The sequence below is a fragment of the Nelumbo lutea genome, chromosome 5 (genome assembly GCF_056320005.1).
Source record: "Nelumbo lutea isolate HS-2025 chromosome 5, American lotus-T2T, whole genome shotgun sequence".
In the NCBI taxonomy this organism is placed as follows: domain Eukaryota; kingdom Viridiplantae; phylum Streptophyta; class Magnoliopsida; order Proteales; family Nelumbonaceae; genus Nelumbo; species Nelumbo lutea.
Window position 1 is genome coordinate 49,305,067 of NC_142688.1, and position 17,847 is coordinate 49,322,913.

The 17,847-nt window shown below is 34.4% G+C and overlaps 1 protein-coding gene across 1 annotated transcript; it reads right to left on the minus strand.

Moving 5' to 3' along the window:
• Positions 1-5,423: 5,423 nt before the first annotated feature.
• LOC148852275 (putative wall-associated receptor kinase-like 16) lies at positions 5,424-15,601 on the minus strand. Its single transcript, XM_088946945.1, has 3 exons — positions 14,780-15,601; positions 11,938-12,108; positions 5,424-6,775 (listed from the first exon to the last, which is right to left on the minus strand). Exons 1-3 carry the CDS (start codon positions 15,501-15,503, stop codon positions 5,574-5,576), a joined length of 2,097 nt encoding a protein of 698 aa, XP_088803071.1. The 5' UTR covers positions 15,504-15,601; the 3' UTR covers positions 5,424-5,573.
• Between the last annotated feature and the right edge of the window lie 2,246 nt (positions 15,602-17,847).

A 17,847-nucleotide genomic window follows, 5' to 3' on the forward strand; every position in this document is an offset into this window, starting at 1 on the left:
AAATATATCATTTATATTGTATTTTTATAAATTTGTTATATTATTTATTCTTTTTCTAAAAAATATGTGTATATATATAAACATGATTTTTATAAAATGTAGTTACCAATTAATGACTATTAATTTTGAATAGTGCCTCTTAATCTCATCACCGTTGAAACATCAAAAGTCAAAACCGCTCTTCTCAAACCACAAGAGGTATGAGCAAAGTGTATCTCTAAAGTGTCTCATTGGCTGCACACACGTATGTACATGCGTGCGCACGTGTTGCATGATAGTAAGCCTCTATACTCTCCTCTTATATTTCTAACAAGTGAAAATAAGCTCATATTTAAAAACTCAAAATAAATTTAATAATTTTTTAATGTATGATAAATTGAAAACTGATTTTAATAAGAGAAAAAATGGGACAAAAAAGAGAATTGATGATATATAGATTCAAGCTTTTGACACCCACATTTATGAGGTCTACTATTTTAGCAAGGCTATCAAGTCCTAGTTTTGGCTCCATTAATCTGGAATCGTCAATGTTAAGAAATCCCAATTGTTAATTAGATTCCCACTGTTTACTAACCATCTCACCCCTTGCAGAAGAACTTCTCACCCAATAAGATCACTCCTCTAGTCCTAAGGGCCTATGGTAGGCAAGGAGTCCCTAAGGATTTTCCATGCCAATTTTGATAACAAAGCTAAATTGAAAGAGTAAAGGTCCATAAAACTTATTCCACCTTCAGCTTTTCTTTGAGAAGTCTTATCCCAACTAACCGATTTTACAATTCCCCACTACCTCTCCACTAAAAGGCTCTATGCTTCTTAACCAAATCTATGCATAAAGATTTTACTGAAGGCAATGACCATCTCTACCTTTGGCATGGGATGACGCAATTTAATTGCCATTTCCTGTCACTTATATGCTAGTTTTAGAAAACGACCTGGAAATAGAATTGATTTGGCCACCGATTTCTGAGTCGACGGTTTAACCATCCACTTCAAATGCCTGTTCTAACAAAAAGAATAAAAAATAATTGAAAATAAAAATGGTAAAAGAATATTGAATGAGTCAATGATTCGACTATTCAGATCAACGGGTTATTGATTGATTTAACGGTTTTTAGTTAGGGATTGGGTTTGAGATAAAACAGAACCGATTGCCTGAACGGTCCGATCGTCTGAATCAATGACGATTTAAAAACCATGATATGCATAGTCAAGAAATGTATCCCTTGACTTTTGCACTCATAGCTTCTAGGTTAGCTTGATCTAACACTAATTTCATATTATAAGAAAAGTGGTATAAAAAAGTTTTGGATACTTTTCCCACAAGTTCTTTTTTTTGTTTCTTCCTTCAAATTAGCAAACTACGTCCTAGTGCTTCTCGTCAAGCTTTTCTATAACTCCCAAGTTGTGTACCGTTTCACTTTTCACATTTTGTCTTTCAACTTTCCCTACATCTTCTAGTAGGGTTTGGAATATAAGAGGTGGCATGGAACACTTGGGTTCTTATTGTCACTAAACATGATGGGAAGAGGCTAATATGAAGACTACATGTGAAGGTTGAATGTAGTTTGTGGGATAAGTTGACAAGCTGAATTGGTGAAGACAAAGGAGTGGTGAAATAGTTGTGATGGGTGCAATAGATGTCATAAAGGGAGGAGATGCAAAAGTAGGAAAGAATATCGGTGTAGTCAACTAGGTCACTATTGTTATAAGGAGAGGTAGAGGTGGTATTGATTGGGACCATTCAACAAATATGCATCAAATTGAGCTAACACTTCATCAAATCTCTCTTGAAGTCTAAGATATTCATTGTATAGGATAAAGGCCAGCACCCTGGGACTCTATTAATGAAGAAGCAAACAAATTCATAGGCTGAGAGGTGTTAATAGGATCATTTTGAAAAGAATCTTGTACATGACAGGAGCAACTGATCTAGTCACTATCTATGAGTCACAGGCTTAAAGTATCCTTTATACATCATGTTTGAACGAAAACAAAATAAAAAATAAAAAATAAAAAGAATCAAATAGCGATCATGGGGATGAGAGATATGGGGAATCAACCTCATTTACTCAAGTGTAGCTTCTAAAAAGACAATGTGTTACTCTCAGCAACTACGCCAGTAACATGGGCACTATGGTGGGTCTCTTCTCAAATGGTTGTTGGAATAGTTCTAATAATACATTAATGCTTGCGACATGTACCCAATATTAGTCAATAGGAAATAGTAGGTGTCCTGCATTGGCCATCAATAGCTTGTTCCTTTAACATTTGGCTACCATATTGGGATCCTAGTCTGAGTTCTTTCTTTCACTTCTCCAAACTAGGAATCCTAAGCGCATTAGAGAACCTTCAACACAGGTACAAGGTCCATTGGCCCCTGGACTTTAGCATACAACCCTCAAATGGTAAAGGATTAAAGAACCTTCAGCGCGCCACCACAGGATTCATTGGTCCTCAAACTTTAGTGTACAGCCCTCAAATGGTGAATGGTTAAAGAACCTTTAGTGCTGCTTGAGGGTTCCTTGGTCCTCATACTTTACAACCCTCAAATGGTATAGGGTTAGAGAACTTTCAGCTGCCACAAGGTTCACTGGTCCCCAAACTTTAGCACACAACACAGTGAAATTTACACCAGTCTTTCTTCCTTCTCTTTTTTCCCCTCTTTTATTTTTTAGTGATTTTTGGATTTTGATTTTGTTTGTTGTTTTTTCTCTCTCTCATTTTTTTATTTTTTTATTTTGCTACTTTCTTGATTTTTTATTTTATTTTCCTTTCTTTCAACATTTTCCTTTGAATTTTCTAGTTATTTAAAATTATCATTATATCTTTCATATTTTTATATTTTTTATTATTTTTACCTTTAAATTATTATTCCTTTTATTTATTTTAATCTTGCACCACTTCTGTTAATACTTGGACCGTAGTAACCTTCCATCTTCCCCTTTCTTTCCCCCTTTTCTTTTTAATTTTTTCCTCTTTTAATTACCTTTCTGTTATATATTTTTCATTTATTTGTTCTTCTTTTCTATTTATTTCTGACTTTCTCCTTCTCTCCCTTCTAACATGGATTTCATCCTATTCCTTAATCAAAATAAAAAAGTTTCTTCTCTCTCTGTTTTTATTATTATTTTTCCATTTTCTTTTGTTCTACTTTCCTTTAGGTACTACTTTCTTTTCTATCATTTCCTAATTAATTATGCCAAGATCCTAACAATTTATCTTATTCTTTTATTTTATTTTGATTTGTTCTTTGGATTTTGTGACATTTTCTAATCTTTTTTCTTTTCTTTTTGCATTCCTTCTTTATTTCTTTCATTTTCCTGTCCTTCTCTTTTCTTCTATTTTATTATTTTGTTATAGCTGTTTGGATATATACTTTTATATTGTTGGTGTTTTATATTTCTATTATTATCTTCCTTTCCTTTCTTTTCTCTTTTTTTTATACTATTTCTTTTTCCCTCATTTCCTTTGAAATTAAATTTTGCAACACTTCTTAATTGATCTTTTTCATTTCTTTTCCTCTTTTCTCTTTTTTTTTATGATTTTTTATTTTGATTTGATTTTTTTTCTTTTATATTAATTTTTCTCTTTTTTATTTTCTTTTTTTTTGGATTTTTATATGTTTATTCTAAAGTACACCCTGCAAAGAACATGCAAGCAAGTAAAGCTGAGATAGCTAACGTCCTAAATGATTAGGATGACATATAAAGCGTGACACATGCAAAGAGGGTTTGACATCTTGATTCAATGGTTCCACAAGGTTGTTAGCCTTCTAACCTCTACCTATTGAACAAATGGGCTTTTTAGATTGGTAGCTCATAAGAACTTTCAGCATGGCCAACAAGTACATTGATCCAGTGGCTTAAGCTTATAGCCTTCTCCTATAGCACAAAGTGATTCTAATTCTAATAAAAGATGATGTGTGTAGATAATGTGTGAGCAACCATACAAAGGGAGAAGAAGCAAAGTATCAAACAATTAACCAACAACTAACAAGAACTAAGCAATTATCATTATGAAATAAAGCGAAAAAATAAAAGCATGCTTTTTTTATAGAAAAAATAAAAGCATGCTTTTTTTATAGAAAAAATAAACGCATGCTTATTCAAAAAAAAGAATAATTCAAGCAAAAATGCCTCCATGTGGGCCCCACCTACCATCCAAGAACTCCATAGCGGAGTCTCCAATCTATGAGCATCAGAAAACTACTCATTTGAGCTGAATTAGAGTCATCACCTCATTAGTCAAGCAAAATGGAGGTGATGAGACACCCTGACAATTATGTTTAAAATTGTTTTGGCTTGATAATGAGTTCAAACCCAAGGCACTGGTTAAACCAATCTATGAGAGATTGGGATGAGAGAGGGAAGGAATTAGGTACCCTTCTCCCATGATCGATAGGTGGGGCCACTTGAGAACCTAGATGACGTGAACATGATCAGGGTAGAAAAGATATATATATTACCATCACATTTCTTAAACATCCAACAAAATTATGATGTTTGGAATGGTTAAACAGTTCATCCTTATGCCTATAACAACAACTAGGAGATTGAAATTCCATATTTAATTTGAGTTATTGTATATATTATTGTTTTTAGGCAATATTAATTATATGTTCATTTCTTTCGTATGTTGTAAAACATTGTGTTTCTTTGGAAGATTCAGCCACTCTACTACATAAATCTTTTTTCTAAGGAGTCATTTGATAACAACTAAAGTGGCATAATTGAAAAGCTTAATGCTTTGTCTTCCAAGAACCTCCTTAATTAATAGCTAAAGCTAAAGTTCGATAGACCACCACAATATTTAATTTAGATTTTTCAAAAGTTAATCTAGTTGTCTCCATGTGTTAGAAAGATAATCAAGGGTTTCGTGAACAAAAAAGAGATTGAATTGCATAATGTAAAATATTAATTTTTTGAAAGTTGTGACAGGGTAGACAAGCAAACACTTTTAGGAAAAACTACATATTATTTTCTTGTAAAATCTTTTGCATGGCTTCTTCAAGGATGTGGCTCTTGATGATGGAGTTAAATCATATTATTATTTAATGTTTCTAGGCATATTTATATTAAACTTATACATGACATAATGAATAAACCAAACAAATATCACTGTGGATATGTAAGGTAATAATATTTTCCAGATAAGATGGTAAAACATCTATCAACACATGTTTAGAATGACGTATAATTCTTTGAATTATATACTCTAAGAAGCCATAATTTATAATATATGCATTTTATCATTACTTTGACCCATAAAAATGAGAAATGAGTAATAGGTAACTTATAGAACATGTCTTGAGCATATCTAATATAATTATGCAATACATTGAAACATTATTTCTTTCTTGATACAACAATTACCCAAGGATGGGTACTCTTTTATCAGAAAAGGTATGCACCGACATGTATCAGCATAAGAAGTTAGCTTACCCTTTATCCAGAACAGTAGCCTTTTCTTAAATATGGTTCATCTACAAATGTGATAAAACACCAATTCAAACACCATAAACATAAAATGTAAAGAGGGCATGCACTTATTAATATAACATGTGTTAGACCATCTCAGCGAGGAAATTTCATTGACATTGTCATGCTGCTCTCCATGCTATGTTGCCCAGATGCATTATAAGGGTAATCACTTAATGATATAGGATAGAGGTCTGAGAAATTAGATAGTAAGTGCTCACTCTCTTCCTGATGAGTTGGTTGAACCCATGGATGTCTCTCCCTTCTCAACCCTTCTAGTTCTTCTGATACTTCTTTCATAGTGGGCCTTTCTTCACCTCTTACACTAAGGCATCGTTTTGCAAGCTCAGCAATTGTGAGAAGTTGTTCAGTATTTCCCTCATTTACAAATCGATTCTCAATTAATTCAAAGATCTGATTCTCTTTCATTGATGAAATGAAATATGTAGCTAGATTTCTTTGCTCTTCTGATCTTTCAAAACACAGGGGCTTTTGGCCTGTTAAGATCTCCACAAGAACTACTCCAAAGCTATAAACATCGCTTTTCTCTGTTAATTTACTAGTGTGAAAGTACTCTGGATCCAAATACCCTAAAGTTCCTTGTACTAATGTAGTTATTTGAGTTTGATCCATAGGAAGTAACCTTGAAACCCCAAAATCAGAGACTTTTACAGCATAATTATCATCTAGTAGTATATTCGCAGATTTGATATCTCTATGAATGACAGGTATAGAGGCTGCAGAGTGTAGATAAGCAAGTGCATCGGCAGTTTCTGTTGCAATTCTCAACCAATCTTCCCAAGAAATCAAGGGAGCCCCATGCTTTTTATGGATGTGGTCAGAAACAGTTCCATTAGAGATGTATTCATAAACCAATAATGGAACTTCAGTTTCTAAACAACATCCTAAAAGCTTTACTACATTTCGATGGTTAATTTGTGAAAGAATGATAACCTCATTTATAAATTGCTCAATTTGGCCCTCATCTACTATTCTGGACTTTTTAATGGCTACTACTCGATGATTTGGTAGAATGCCTTTATATACTGTGCCTTGCCCCCCTCGCCCTAGGATGCAATCTGCATCATAATTATTAGTTGCCAACTCTAGCTCTTCTGCTCTAAAGATCTTTATGAACTCAAAACCACCTTCATCATATGAGGATAATTGTTGTTGTAAAAGAAATCCCCCATTTTGTGCAAAGAATTTTTCTCTTAATTTCATGAGCTTTCTTTTCCTTACGAAAAAGTATAACCAAGAAATAATAACGAGGAAAAGTAAGATCCCAAAGCCAATACCTGCATGCCATGTTTAGGGATTATTAATACATCCATTACAAAAATGGAGGATAGAGTGAAACAGAAACAGTCAATATCACATGATCGTTTGTTTAGTTAAGTAATAGCACATATAACTGAAACTGAATTGATATATAATACTTAAAGATGTTGATCTCTCTCTATATATATATATTGGTACTTTTTATGTGAGGTCATTCCCATCTTTGAGAAAAACGTTGGCTATTTGAAAAAAGAAAACACCTTAAACTGTTTTGGAGGTTTCTATATGTGGCGCATAATCCCATTCAATTCTTTACTTATCTTTTGACAAAAAGAATGTCGGTTGCAAATACTCTATAGCCCACAGCCATGTTAATATGTTATGCACGAGAATCTTTAAAACAACCCATGCTGTTTTGCCCAAAGAGCCAAAGTTTTTCCCCATCTTCCAAAATATTATTCGACATGGTTATTGAATTAATCTCTTATAAGAATTTGTATTGGATTTTGTACTAGTTAAAATATATGTAAATGTCATAAATATCTTATAATCATATAGAATTACTTAGATTTAGGCCCCGTTTGCTTTTTGGTAATTCATTTATCTAGGTAAATGCAATTATCTAGGTAATTTTTTCCTGTGAAACACTTACTCAGGTAAGTGTATTTATGCATATTCTTTTATTTCCCAAGTAAAAAAGGAAATGACCATTTTAACCATAAAAATTCATTATTAAAAGGGTCATTTTTGTCCCATATAAGTGTTGGAAACTTTTCCCCCAAGTGGGAAAATTATTTACCGACCTAGGTAAACTTTCTCTGGTCCCCACATAAATCGAAAAAAAAGAACATAGGATTCTTGGTCAATGGGAACCAAAATCCCATTGACCAACTTTCCCCCCTCTCAAAATCCCATAAAGGAACACCCCCTTAAAATAATATGAAAATTAATTTCTGTACTAATAAATCTATAGTCACGATATTTCTAAAATTCATGAATTTATGATATGATATACAGGCTCTATGAACTTTATGAAAATCTATGTGCATGTCAAGTACTGTCTTGTCCATTATAAGTTGGCATGAGCTGAAGTGCAAACATGCAATTTGATAAAAAAGAATTAATTGGTTGTTCTTTCTTTTTTTAATTATAGCTATTGGTATATCTTTAATTGATAAAGAAAATTTCTTTCTCCTGGTTTAGCACGCATACAATGTCGTGTCTACATATTTTAAAGTAATTGGATGAAAATAGCTTGTCAAGATATACAGGTTGGTGTTAACTATAATTTATAAAGGGATTTTTTTTTTTCCTTTAATGGTTGTGTTAGGAGTTTTTGAGTAGAGAAGAGCGTCATTTCTTGTTTTTGGACCTTCCAATAGTGTCTTTGCCTTTGAGGAAGGCTTATGGAGTAGGAAGATTTCCTCTAATGGTTCTTGGTAGCTTATTTCTCAGGATGTTGCTCAGAACTTGAGTAGGTAGAAAATTGGGCAGCTTAATCCTGGAAAACCTGGAAAAGCTTAGGTCCTGTTTGTTTTTCGATAAGTTATTTACCCATATTTCCTTATTTCTCAGATAAATAAGACAATGCCGGTTTTAGCCATAAAAATCCATTATTATTAAATGAGACATTTTTGTCCCATCCAAGTGCTGGCAACTTTTCCCTAAGTGAGAAAGTTATTTACCCACATGGGAGATTGGTATTACCAAGGAAACAATATTACCTAGTCCCCACATAAATCTAAAAGAATTAATAAAACAACATGGGTCTCTTGGACAATGGGAACCAAAATCCCATTGACCAACTTTCCCCCTCTCAAAATCAAAAAACACTTACTCGGGTAATGGGTAAGTGCTTTCCAGGAAAGACTTACCCTGGTAAGTACATTTACTCATGTTTTCTATTTCCTAGGTAAATAAGGCAATGACCATTTTAACCATAAAAATCAATTATTAAAATGAGTGTTTTTGGTCCCATCCAAATATTGACAACTTTCCCCCTTAGGAGATGCCTATCACTTACCTAGAAAATAAATTTTCCCTATTCTCCACATAAATCTGAAAAAAAAAAAAAAACCATGGAGTTCTTGGTCAATGGGAACCAAAATCCTATTGACCAACCCCCCCACCCACCCTCCACACACCTCAAAATCCAAAAAAACAATGCCGCCTTAGAGCTAAGAAAATGGAATGGAATAAATGACATCTTGCTTGACGAAGTTATTGGAGCAATGCACTTCGTTTTTTCATTGTTCAATAGGCAACATCTAATCACTATCTTGATAGATATTTATGGGTTGTCTTGATAGGTAGAAGAATGGTTGTGTAGATAGTGGGTTCAAGTTTTTGGCAGTGGAAAATGTTGAAACTCTAGAACTAGGAGGAAATTGTTTTTCCCTCAATGGATCTAGAACTCAATGGCACCAAATTCACACCCTCAATCAGTTTCAAAATGCACCAATGTCTCAAATGTGTGAAATTTTCAAAATGGAAATGGAAAGAATTGAACAATGACATTTTTTTTCATGCATACTGTCTTGTTACCATTAATACAATTTGTGTTCATTTATTTTTTGAAGGCATTTATGTTCATTTGTGTATCTTAATTTACATATTGCATTAATACACATGCATTTTAAAGAAGAGAAAACCTATGGTGCTGGAAAGAAATGGTATCGAAAGAGTTTTGACCAATCAAAAACCAACAATTTTGATAAATAACTACTGATTGCCTACCATGTTTATGATTCCAGTTTATTGGTGAGACATTTTTCCGATATCATATCTTTTCCATATTATAGTCAATCCCTTTAAAGAAAATGTGTGTTAGGAGGTTTGAACCTTGATCAATTGCTTTAAAAACTAAAAAACTAGTCATTTATTCATCACATTTAATCATTACATTATTTGTATTATATTATTTATAATATTTATATAACATGTGATATATATATATGTCATGTCATCATAGTTTGACTTCTAGTTTGAGTGTGGTTGAATCTCTGACCCATTAACCTCTACCCTTTTCAGTTTAATGTTCAGTCTTATTCCCTGAATATTATCTTCAATAAAAGTTAGTTGAGATTGTCATGGTATGAACCAGTAGGCCCTAAGTGTCCTTAGTTCGTGGTGGAAGGACCAACTAAAGACAATAATAATGCTTCCATAGTAGAAGACAGAGTAGAAATACCTAGGCTCTTGTTTCCGGTGGTGATGGCCTTAGTCCAATGGTGATCATTGGCAGAGCTTTGTTAATTCCATAGTAGAAGACAGAGTAGAAATCCTAGGTTACTTCGATTTTTAGTTAATTCGGATCAATTAATTTAGTTTTACAAAATTTTGGTTTCGGTTTTAGTTTTTAAGTTAAGTACTTCCATTAACTAAAAAACCAAATTAACCAAGTTTTATTATTTATATAATATATATTAATATGTTGATGTATATTAATATTTTAAAAAAATTCAGTTTTAATAAACAATCGGACAAAAAATTCTGGTTTTAGTTATTTTAGTTTCAATCTAATTTTCCATTTCAAACATTGGTTTTGAAAATTTTGGTTTATTCAGTTCAATTTTTAAACAATAAACCGATTTTTCACCCCTAATACTTGCTATCTCTTCCAATGATACGATCTTTACAGTCCAAAGGGCTAATCCCAGTAAGAAAAGTTTAGAATATGCTCAAGCTTGACTTGGTACCCAAGAGTGGTGGGGGGAACCTGCTTAGTTGGTTGGTTTCCGGATAAAGATATAGACAAATCGTGTTGTCGAATACCACAATAAGGAAAGAAACTACTACATCTGGATTGGTTTTAGAGGTGTGCACTCACCTTGTTTTCAGGCTTTATCACACACTCCATTGGGTCAAAGAACTAAACCAAGTTTTTAAATAAAAAAAGAGAGTGGTTCAAGACCAAAGGTCAAGTATTCCAAACTGGCACATGAACATGAACCACTACAAAGAGCAGGCATTAATCTTTGGAAAACTCCTTAGAGTGTCTTTCACAGTTGGATAAGTGGATTAGTGCACAAATGTCTCAGAGACAAAGAAGTTTCAATAATGAAGTCCCGCCCTTTAACTCACAATTATAGTTGGAGACTTGATTCGGATCTTGAGAGAATTAGTTTGGATTGGTCCTTTGAAAGCTTAGGTTACCTCCTCAGTTGTAGAAGATCCAAAAAGTTAGCGGATTTCTATGACGAGGTGGTGGTGACGCCAAACATCAGAGTAATAGAGATATGGGTAGAAGAGGTAGAGGAAGATCCATGACTGTTAGGTAGACAACTCTGGCTGTTTCTATATTCCTGTTTAGGTTCATGTTAAAGGTTGGGTTCATTTTGAGGTTTTCGGTTTGTAGGGTGTAATTGTTTTGAGGGGCATGTATATTTTGTTTTCTGCTTTGGGCATTTGATTAATTCTAGAATTATTTTACTAGGCTTAATCCCGATTCTATGTGGGATTAGGGGGTGCAACTTGAGCTTGTACCGACCCAACCTGTAGGCTTACATGGGCTGGCCTTAGATTATCAGTTCTTGAGCTGAACTCAAGCCTAAAAGTTCAGACTTTTTAATATTTTGGGTTAGGTAGTCCGTACCTGGCCTGATCCTAACCTGATTATATATACATTTATATACGAATATATAGACACATTTGCATGCATATTTTTTTTTTAATAAATCATACATATATTCATACATGCACACATATATATATGTATATGCATACCAATTTTTAGTATGAACTGATTATCCAACCCGAGCTTGGCCTGTATATCAATTTTTTGTATAAATTGATTATCCAACCCGAGCTTGGCCTGCATATCAATTTTTAGTATGAACTGATTATCCAACCCGAGCTTAGCCAGACACCCAGTCCAATCCAAATGCATCAAATTTTAGTATGAACTAAATTTGAATTAGATAATTTAGACTTGACCTCAAACTTAAGCTTTAGGGCCAATTCTTATGATTGAGCTTCGATTGAACTAAAACCTAGCCCAGTCTACCCAACTTGCACTCCTATATATGTGGGATTGGGTCTAAGCCCCATTCATAGAGGAATGGCTTTTGTTTCCTTTTTCAGTTGAGGCATTGTCTGTGTACTGTTAAGTGTATACATATTATATACTTTATTTTAATAAATAATACCTTACTATTTAAGAAAAATAAAAGAGGATTACCTAGAGTGACCTTAATCACCGGAAAAACTTTGCTTTTTGGCATGCAGCCTTTCCCATTCTTTATACCATCACCATAACTATCCTTTGGACATGAGCAGTAGTAAGATCCTATAGTGTTAATGCAAATACTTTCACATGAATTGACCTTCGCATCTTCACACTCATTTACATCTAGGGAAGCAGAACAAGATAAACAAAGCATAAGTTCAATTATTACTTTTCAAAAATTGCAAGTTAAAACTTAAAATAACATCACATCACATATATATACCAAAAGCTAAATGGGTATGGACAAAGCAACACTTTTACTTAAAATGGAATCCTAACACGTGAAATTTATAGGAATTCGTGTGAAATATTTTGCTATTATTTTTCGCACCAATGGTTCATGTTATGTTCATGAGCGCTTACTAGTTATAGGAATGCCATTATTTTTCATATTAATTTTTTTTATAATTACAAATGAACTCTTTGCTAATTACAAGCAATCATTGCCTTTTTTTAATTGTTCATATACAATTGAGTTTTCATGTAATTAGAAGAGTACTATTATTTATCACTTTGAGTTCTTTACTAATTACAAGATTGCCATTAAATGCAATCACTGCCTCTATATGACATTGAGTTTTCATGTCATTGTAAAAGTATCATTAAAATGTAATTATAATATTGGCACAAAGTTATTATTACTATCTTTTCATTTATTGCCTCTCTCTTTTTTCTCTACGGCTGTCAATGGGTTGGGTTGGACCCAATGGATCCGAACCGATTGGGGTCGACTCTAATTCCAGGAACTAGAACCAATGGGTATGTTATCCCAATTCTTCTCAGGTTGGAACCAATTCCACCATGTACTAAGTTGGTTCAGATCCGATCCGTGCTATATGTATATGTAAAATATATTAAATAAATTAATATTATATATATATATATATAAATAATATTTCCAATGGGTTTATTATAATTAGGTCCATTGGTTTAGACCTGATTGTATCGAGAACCGATCGATTCGGTTTTGGGTCTAAAATTACAGACCCTATCGAATCTGGTTTGGTCCTCTGTCCTTAGTAATTCTTATTGGGTCAGTTCCAGTTCTACTTGGACTCAACCTGTTGACAACCCTATCTCTCTCTCCACTCCCATTAACACTATTTTTAATTTTTCATTAATCTTTATTTTCAATTTTTCATTTACTCTCTCCATGAACTATTAATATTATTTACAAGATGATAAATGTTTTTAATATTTTTTAATTAATCAATATAATTAATTAATTAGTTAATTAATTAAGTTTTCTAATTTCGTTTCATCTCAGAAAGCCCCGAGTTGAGGTTGAAGTATTGGCAATAAACCCAACTTAGAATCTCGTGAGCCTGATTCACACTTAAGCCCAAGGCCAGGCTTGAACAAAAAACCCAGGCCCAATCCTTGATTTTTTGAGTTAAGCCGAATTTAGGTTGGTTGGGTCCAAGCTTGACTTGGAAAGTTGTGAGCCTAATGTGTGCTTGGGTTGTGCTAAAGTATTAGACCAAAGCTTGGGCTAAAAATTTGTAGGGCCAAGCCCAAACCAAGTCTAAACACAAAACTTAGGACCAAACTTAGAATTTTTGGGCCAAGCTGGGCCTTTCATCTACATCTGTTTAACTTCTCAACCGAATTCCATATGACAAAATCAAACTAATATTTTAAAACATTCTCTCCTCTCATTGCCTTTCTCTCTCCAAGAATTCAACCACTCCCTCCCATGGTTTTCAAAACCAGACCAGACGGTTGGACCAGAAAAACCAAAAACCAATCACCTGACCAGTTCCGTTTTCCCCAAAAACTGGATTTCCCCCCAAAACTGTTGATTTTGGTTAACGAACCGCTGAGCTGAGCAGTTAATCGTTCAAATGGCTTTGACCATTTTTTATTTTTTTATTTTTCTGCCATAATGGGCCGAGCATTTGGTTCGAACGGTCGGACCGTTTGACCTAGTAACTGGACCCCTGACTGGTTCGATCACCGGGTCAGTTTTAAAAACCATGCTCCCTCTCATCCCTCCCTACCCTCTCTCCCTTCATCCCCCTCAACCCTCCAACAATATACACTTAGTAAAATGTCTTAGTGCAAATCATATGTTAAGTTACTTAATTTTGCTTAAATGTTTTTTAAGACTTTATTAATTACTTTAGTACCCAAACTTTCAAAACATGCCAATTCAGTACCTATCATTAACGGACTGTCAGTTATGTGTATCACATGACATAATGTGCAACTTAAGACTTGAAAATGTTAAAATTAGCCTTCAAAATAAAACATTGTTCATCATCTTCTTCATCAAGAAGATGAAATAGAGGTGCAAAACACTGAGTGAGGGATGCTTATATGCTTGTGAGAATGAATGACAGCGATTCTAACCCTCATGGTGATAAGCATAAGCATTGGAGATGGGATCTTGGAAAGGAGAGGAACAAGGAAAAAGCAAGTTGCCAGTGAAATAGTATATACATAGCATAGCAAAGCTCTTCCCAACTTCCCCTTAAAGTTGGTAAAATGGTGCTTGGTGTTCAAGAGAAGATTTGGGCATTTGGATGGTTGATAAAAAAAATTAAATGATGCCTAAAAGGTATTTATCTTTTCACATACCAATTAAGATTAATGAAATATAACCCAAAGTACTGGTTACTAATTGGAAAATTTCCCAAAAGTTATTAATCACTTGTTGAAACGAAATATCAGGATATTTTTTTATCATGTTTCTACTACTCACATCTACACATAGTAGCAATTGTCAAATGGTAATGACACTAGGTAGAATGTTTCAATATAATTACTGAATAGGAGAAGTGAGATATGGTACCTTGGCATCCATCAGAGACATAGGGATTTCCATCGTAGCCTTGCATGCAATGGCAAAGATATCCAGGGCCATTTGTCGAATCAGCACAATAGGTGTTGCTTCCGCACGCATAATTGGCCAGGTCTTTTTTTGCTTCTTGACAAGTCTTGTTTCGAATTGCCCAGTCGAGAACCACCGGAGTTCTGACCCCAACATTTACAATGTATTCTGCCTCATTCCTTAATCCCCATAGATTTGACGCATTCGAACTGAACCAGTTTTGATCGCACAAAAAGCCATAGCTGCATCTGCTGATATTCCAAGTATACGTGTAGCTGGTTCTACCGTCATACTGCCCAAGCGCTACATAAAATGAATCAAGATCCTTTGGTATCGCGGCCTGGCAGCAACCGATTCCGTCACAAGACGGCCCAATCAGTTCCGTAGCGTAAGGACAAGATGAAGTGCACCCAATATGAAACCTCTCGCCTTTGAAATCGGACAAGACGCCAATTGTGTTGCAGCCAATCACAGTGAATTTGTTCCGAGTGTTAGATAATCTGTAAGTGCTAGGCAACTGCCTAGGTATCCTGTAATTCTCTAAGCTTTGGTTCTCTCCCATGTAACAGATGGCAGCAGCCCACAAAGAGAATGTCAATTGGCCCTGTAGAGAAATGTTCAAAACCCATATGTTGGCATACTTCATATAATCAGGGCCATACAACATCAGTTCGGGAGGGTCCATAGCGGTGTTGCAGAACAGCTTGAATTCATCTCTGTAACAGGTTGGATCATCACCAACCAGGCCGAACGGGTATGGGATGCTGACATTTCCACATTTGTTTCGACAGTTGGGCCTGGTCTTCAGTGGTGTCGACGCTGTTAATGCCATTATCGTAGTGGTCAGCAGTTAGATGAGGTGAAGCAAAATTTATCTGTCCTAAACATGACAAGTGCTACGATAAAATAAAGGAACCTCCATGAGCTACCCCTCTCCCGTGAATCAACAAGTTTTTCACTTACGAGTTCATATCAGTCCCCAACAAGATAGTTTTCCACAACGTCTCAGAGCATATTCCCGCCTCTGTTGACAACATCTCTCGATGATAATATTAAAAAGAATGAGGCATCATCGGGAGATATTTTCAATACAGCGAGAATGTGTTGTGAGACGTTGTGGGAAACTATCTTATGGGGTGCCGATTTCAACTCTCTACTTATAATATCACCTCCCACGAATTGAATTGAGAGGCCGAAATTTTCCTTTACTCTAAAGGAAACCAATTTACTTTACCATACCGACCCCCAAACCCCAGAATGTTTTACTAATTTCCTTGTGTTAGTACTTAATGATGATCTACCCAACTTCTTTCATCCATTAATTAAGAACCCCCCTACAACCTCTTTAAAATCCTATTCACTAAAAGACTTTTCAGTCCAGCATATCTTCAATTGTTTAGATGAATGATCAAGAGAAGCTTAATTGACTTGATTAGCTATCTTTTTTTCTACCTGAGTTGTGAAGTGAAAGAGAATGCTAAAAATAAATTCATACCTTGGCAACCATCGGGAAGATAAGGATTTCCATGGTAATCTTCAATACACTGGCAGGTATATCCAAGGCCGTCACTTAAGTAAGAGCAGTATGTGTCATTTCCGCAAGCGTAATTTGTGGCTCCTTTCTCACAGGTCTTGTTTTCAATTGATACTAAGTATACAAAAGAAAATTCTTGTGAAGGCATTACTTCAGACGAAGAAAAAATAAAAACAATAGAGAGATTAGAGGAATAACGTCATTAGAGCTGCAAAAGGATCAACTTTAAGAGGATACTGTTAGATTCAAATTTGATTAGTTAATATTCAAATTCGAATTTGGATCGGATAAAGATAGATCTATATTCAATCCAATTAGAAATGGCTAAAATTTTGATTTTTCTTAATTGAGTCAGATTCAAATATGAAGTTAATAACACTACTAGCCCTATATTAATACCAGATTAATTAAGTTTTTAGAGTGAATATAAGCATAATGGGGGTGGAAAGGGATTAAAGAGTTGGCTCATAACTGTCCCCAAAACAGAGAAAATTTCCGATTAGTATCCTGTACTTTGGGTCTAGTGTCACTTTGGTTCCCAATTTTAAAATGTAACAATTTAGTATCCAAATTTTTAAAACATGGCAATCCAATACCGTTAAGTAACATTTTAAAAAGGCACAAATGCCCTTTGAGTATCATTTAATTTTTTTTATCAATTATCGAAATATAGACAAAAAAACATAATAGTCCCAAATCATTGCCTCTTCTATTCAAGAAAGTTTGGGGTTATCTGAATACTTGTTCAAACTTAGCCCCTACTTTCTTGAATGGAAGAAGCCCATTTTGGACTGTTCATTTTTTACCAATGTTTAGATGATTGATAAAAAAAATTAAATAGCACTCAAAAGGCATTTTAATCATTTTCAAATATCACTTAATGGCATGTTAACTACTGATTAATGATAAACTCTAGATTGTCACGATTTGAAAGTTTGAGTATTGAATTATTGCATTTTAAAGTTTGGAAACCAAAGTGACACTAGGCACAAAATACAAGGTACTAATCGAGAATTTTCCCTAAACAATACCTTCCCCCAACCCAATAGTGATGGGATTTGACCCAGATTTCCACTACAATGAAAACCCATAAACCATAACCTCGCCGCCGCCAACCCTAATAATAATGGGGTTTGACATTTTGACTCTACATTTCTGCTACAAACAACCAGAGAACTTACTAACCGAGCCACCATCAGTTGGTCTCATCCAATTAAGAGTTAGCAGTGAGTTTTTGCATTGGCTCAGCTGATCCATGCTCTAACCAGACTAAACCAGGCCAGACCCAATGTGAACCCAACGAATAGGCGGGGAAAGCGTGAGGGAATGAAGCAGGACAAGTTTGGTGTAGATGAAAATATTAGTAGAAGAAATAAAAATATAAAATACAAAATAAACATTTGATATATATGCACATAAAAGAGGATGTTAATCATAATCATATGAGTTAGGTTTCCTGTTGAAACTTAGGGTCAAATTTCCCCTGCACTGGGCG

Bases quoted from the DNA above. Each gene is read 5' to 3' on its own strand.
- LOC148852275 (XM_088946945.1), bottom strand. From the start codon at position 15,503: ATGGACCCTCCCGAACTGATGTTGTATGGCCCTGATTATATGAAGTAT. The intron at 12,109-14,779 runs GTACCATATCTC...CTGCTTCCCTAG, and splicing joins TGTCTCTGATGGATGCCAAG to ATGTAAATGAGTGTGAAGAT. The intron at 6,776-11,937 runs GTAATCCTCTTT...CATGGCATGCAG, and splicing joins GGTGATTAAGGTCACTCTAG to GTATTGGCTTTGGGATCTTA.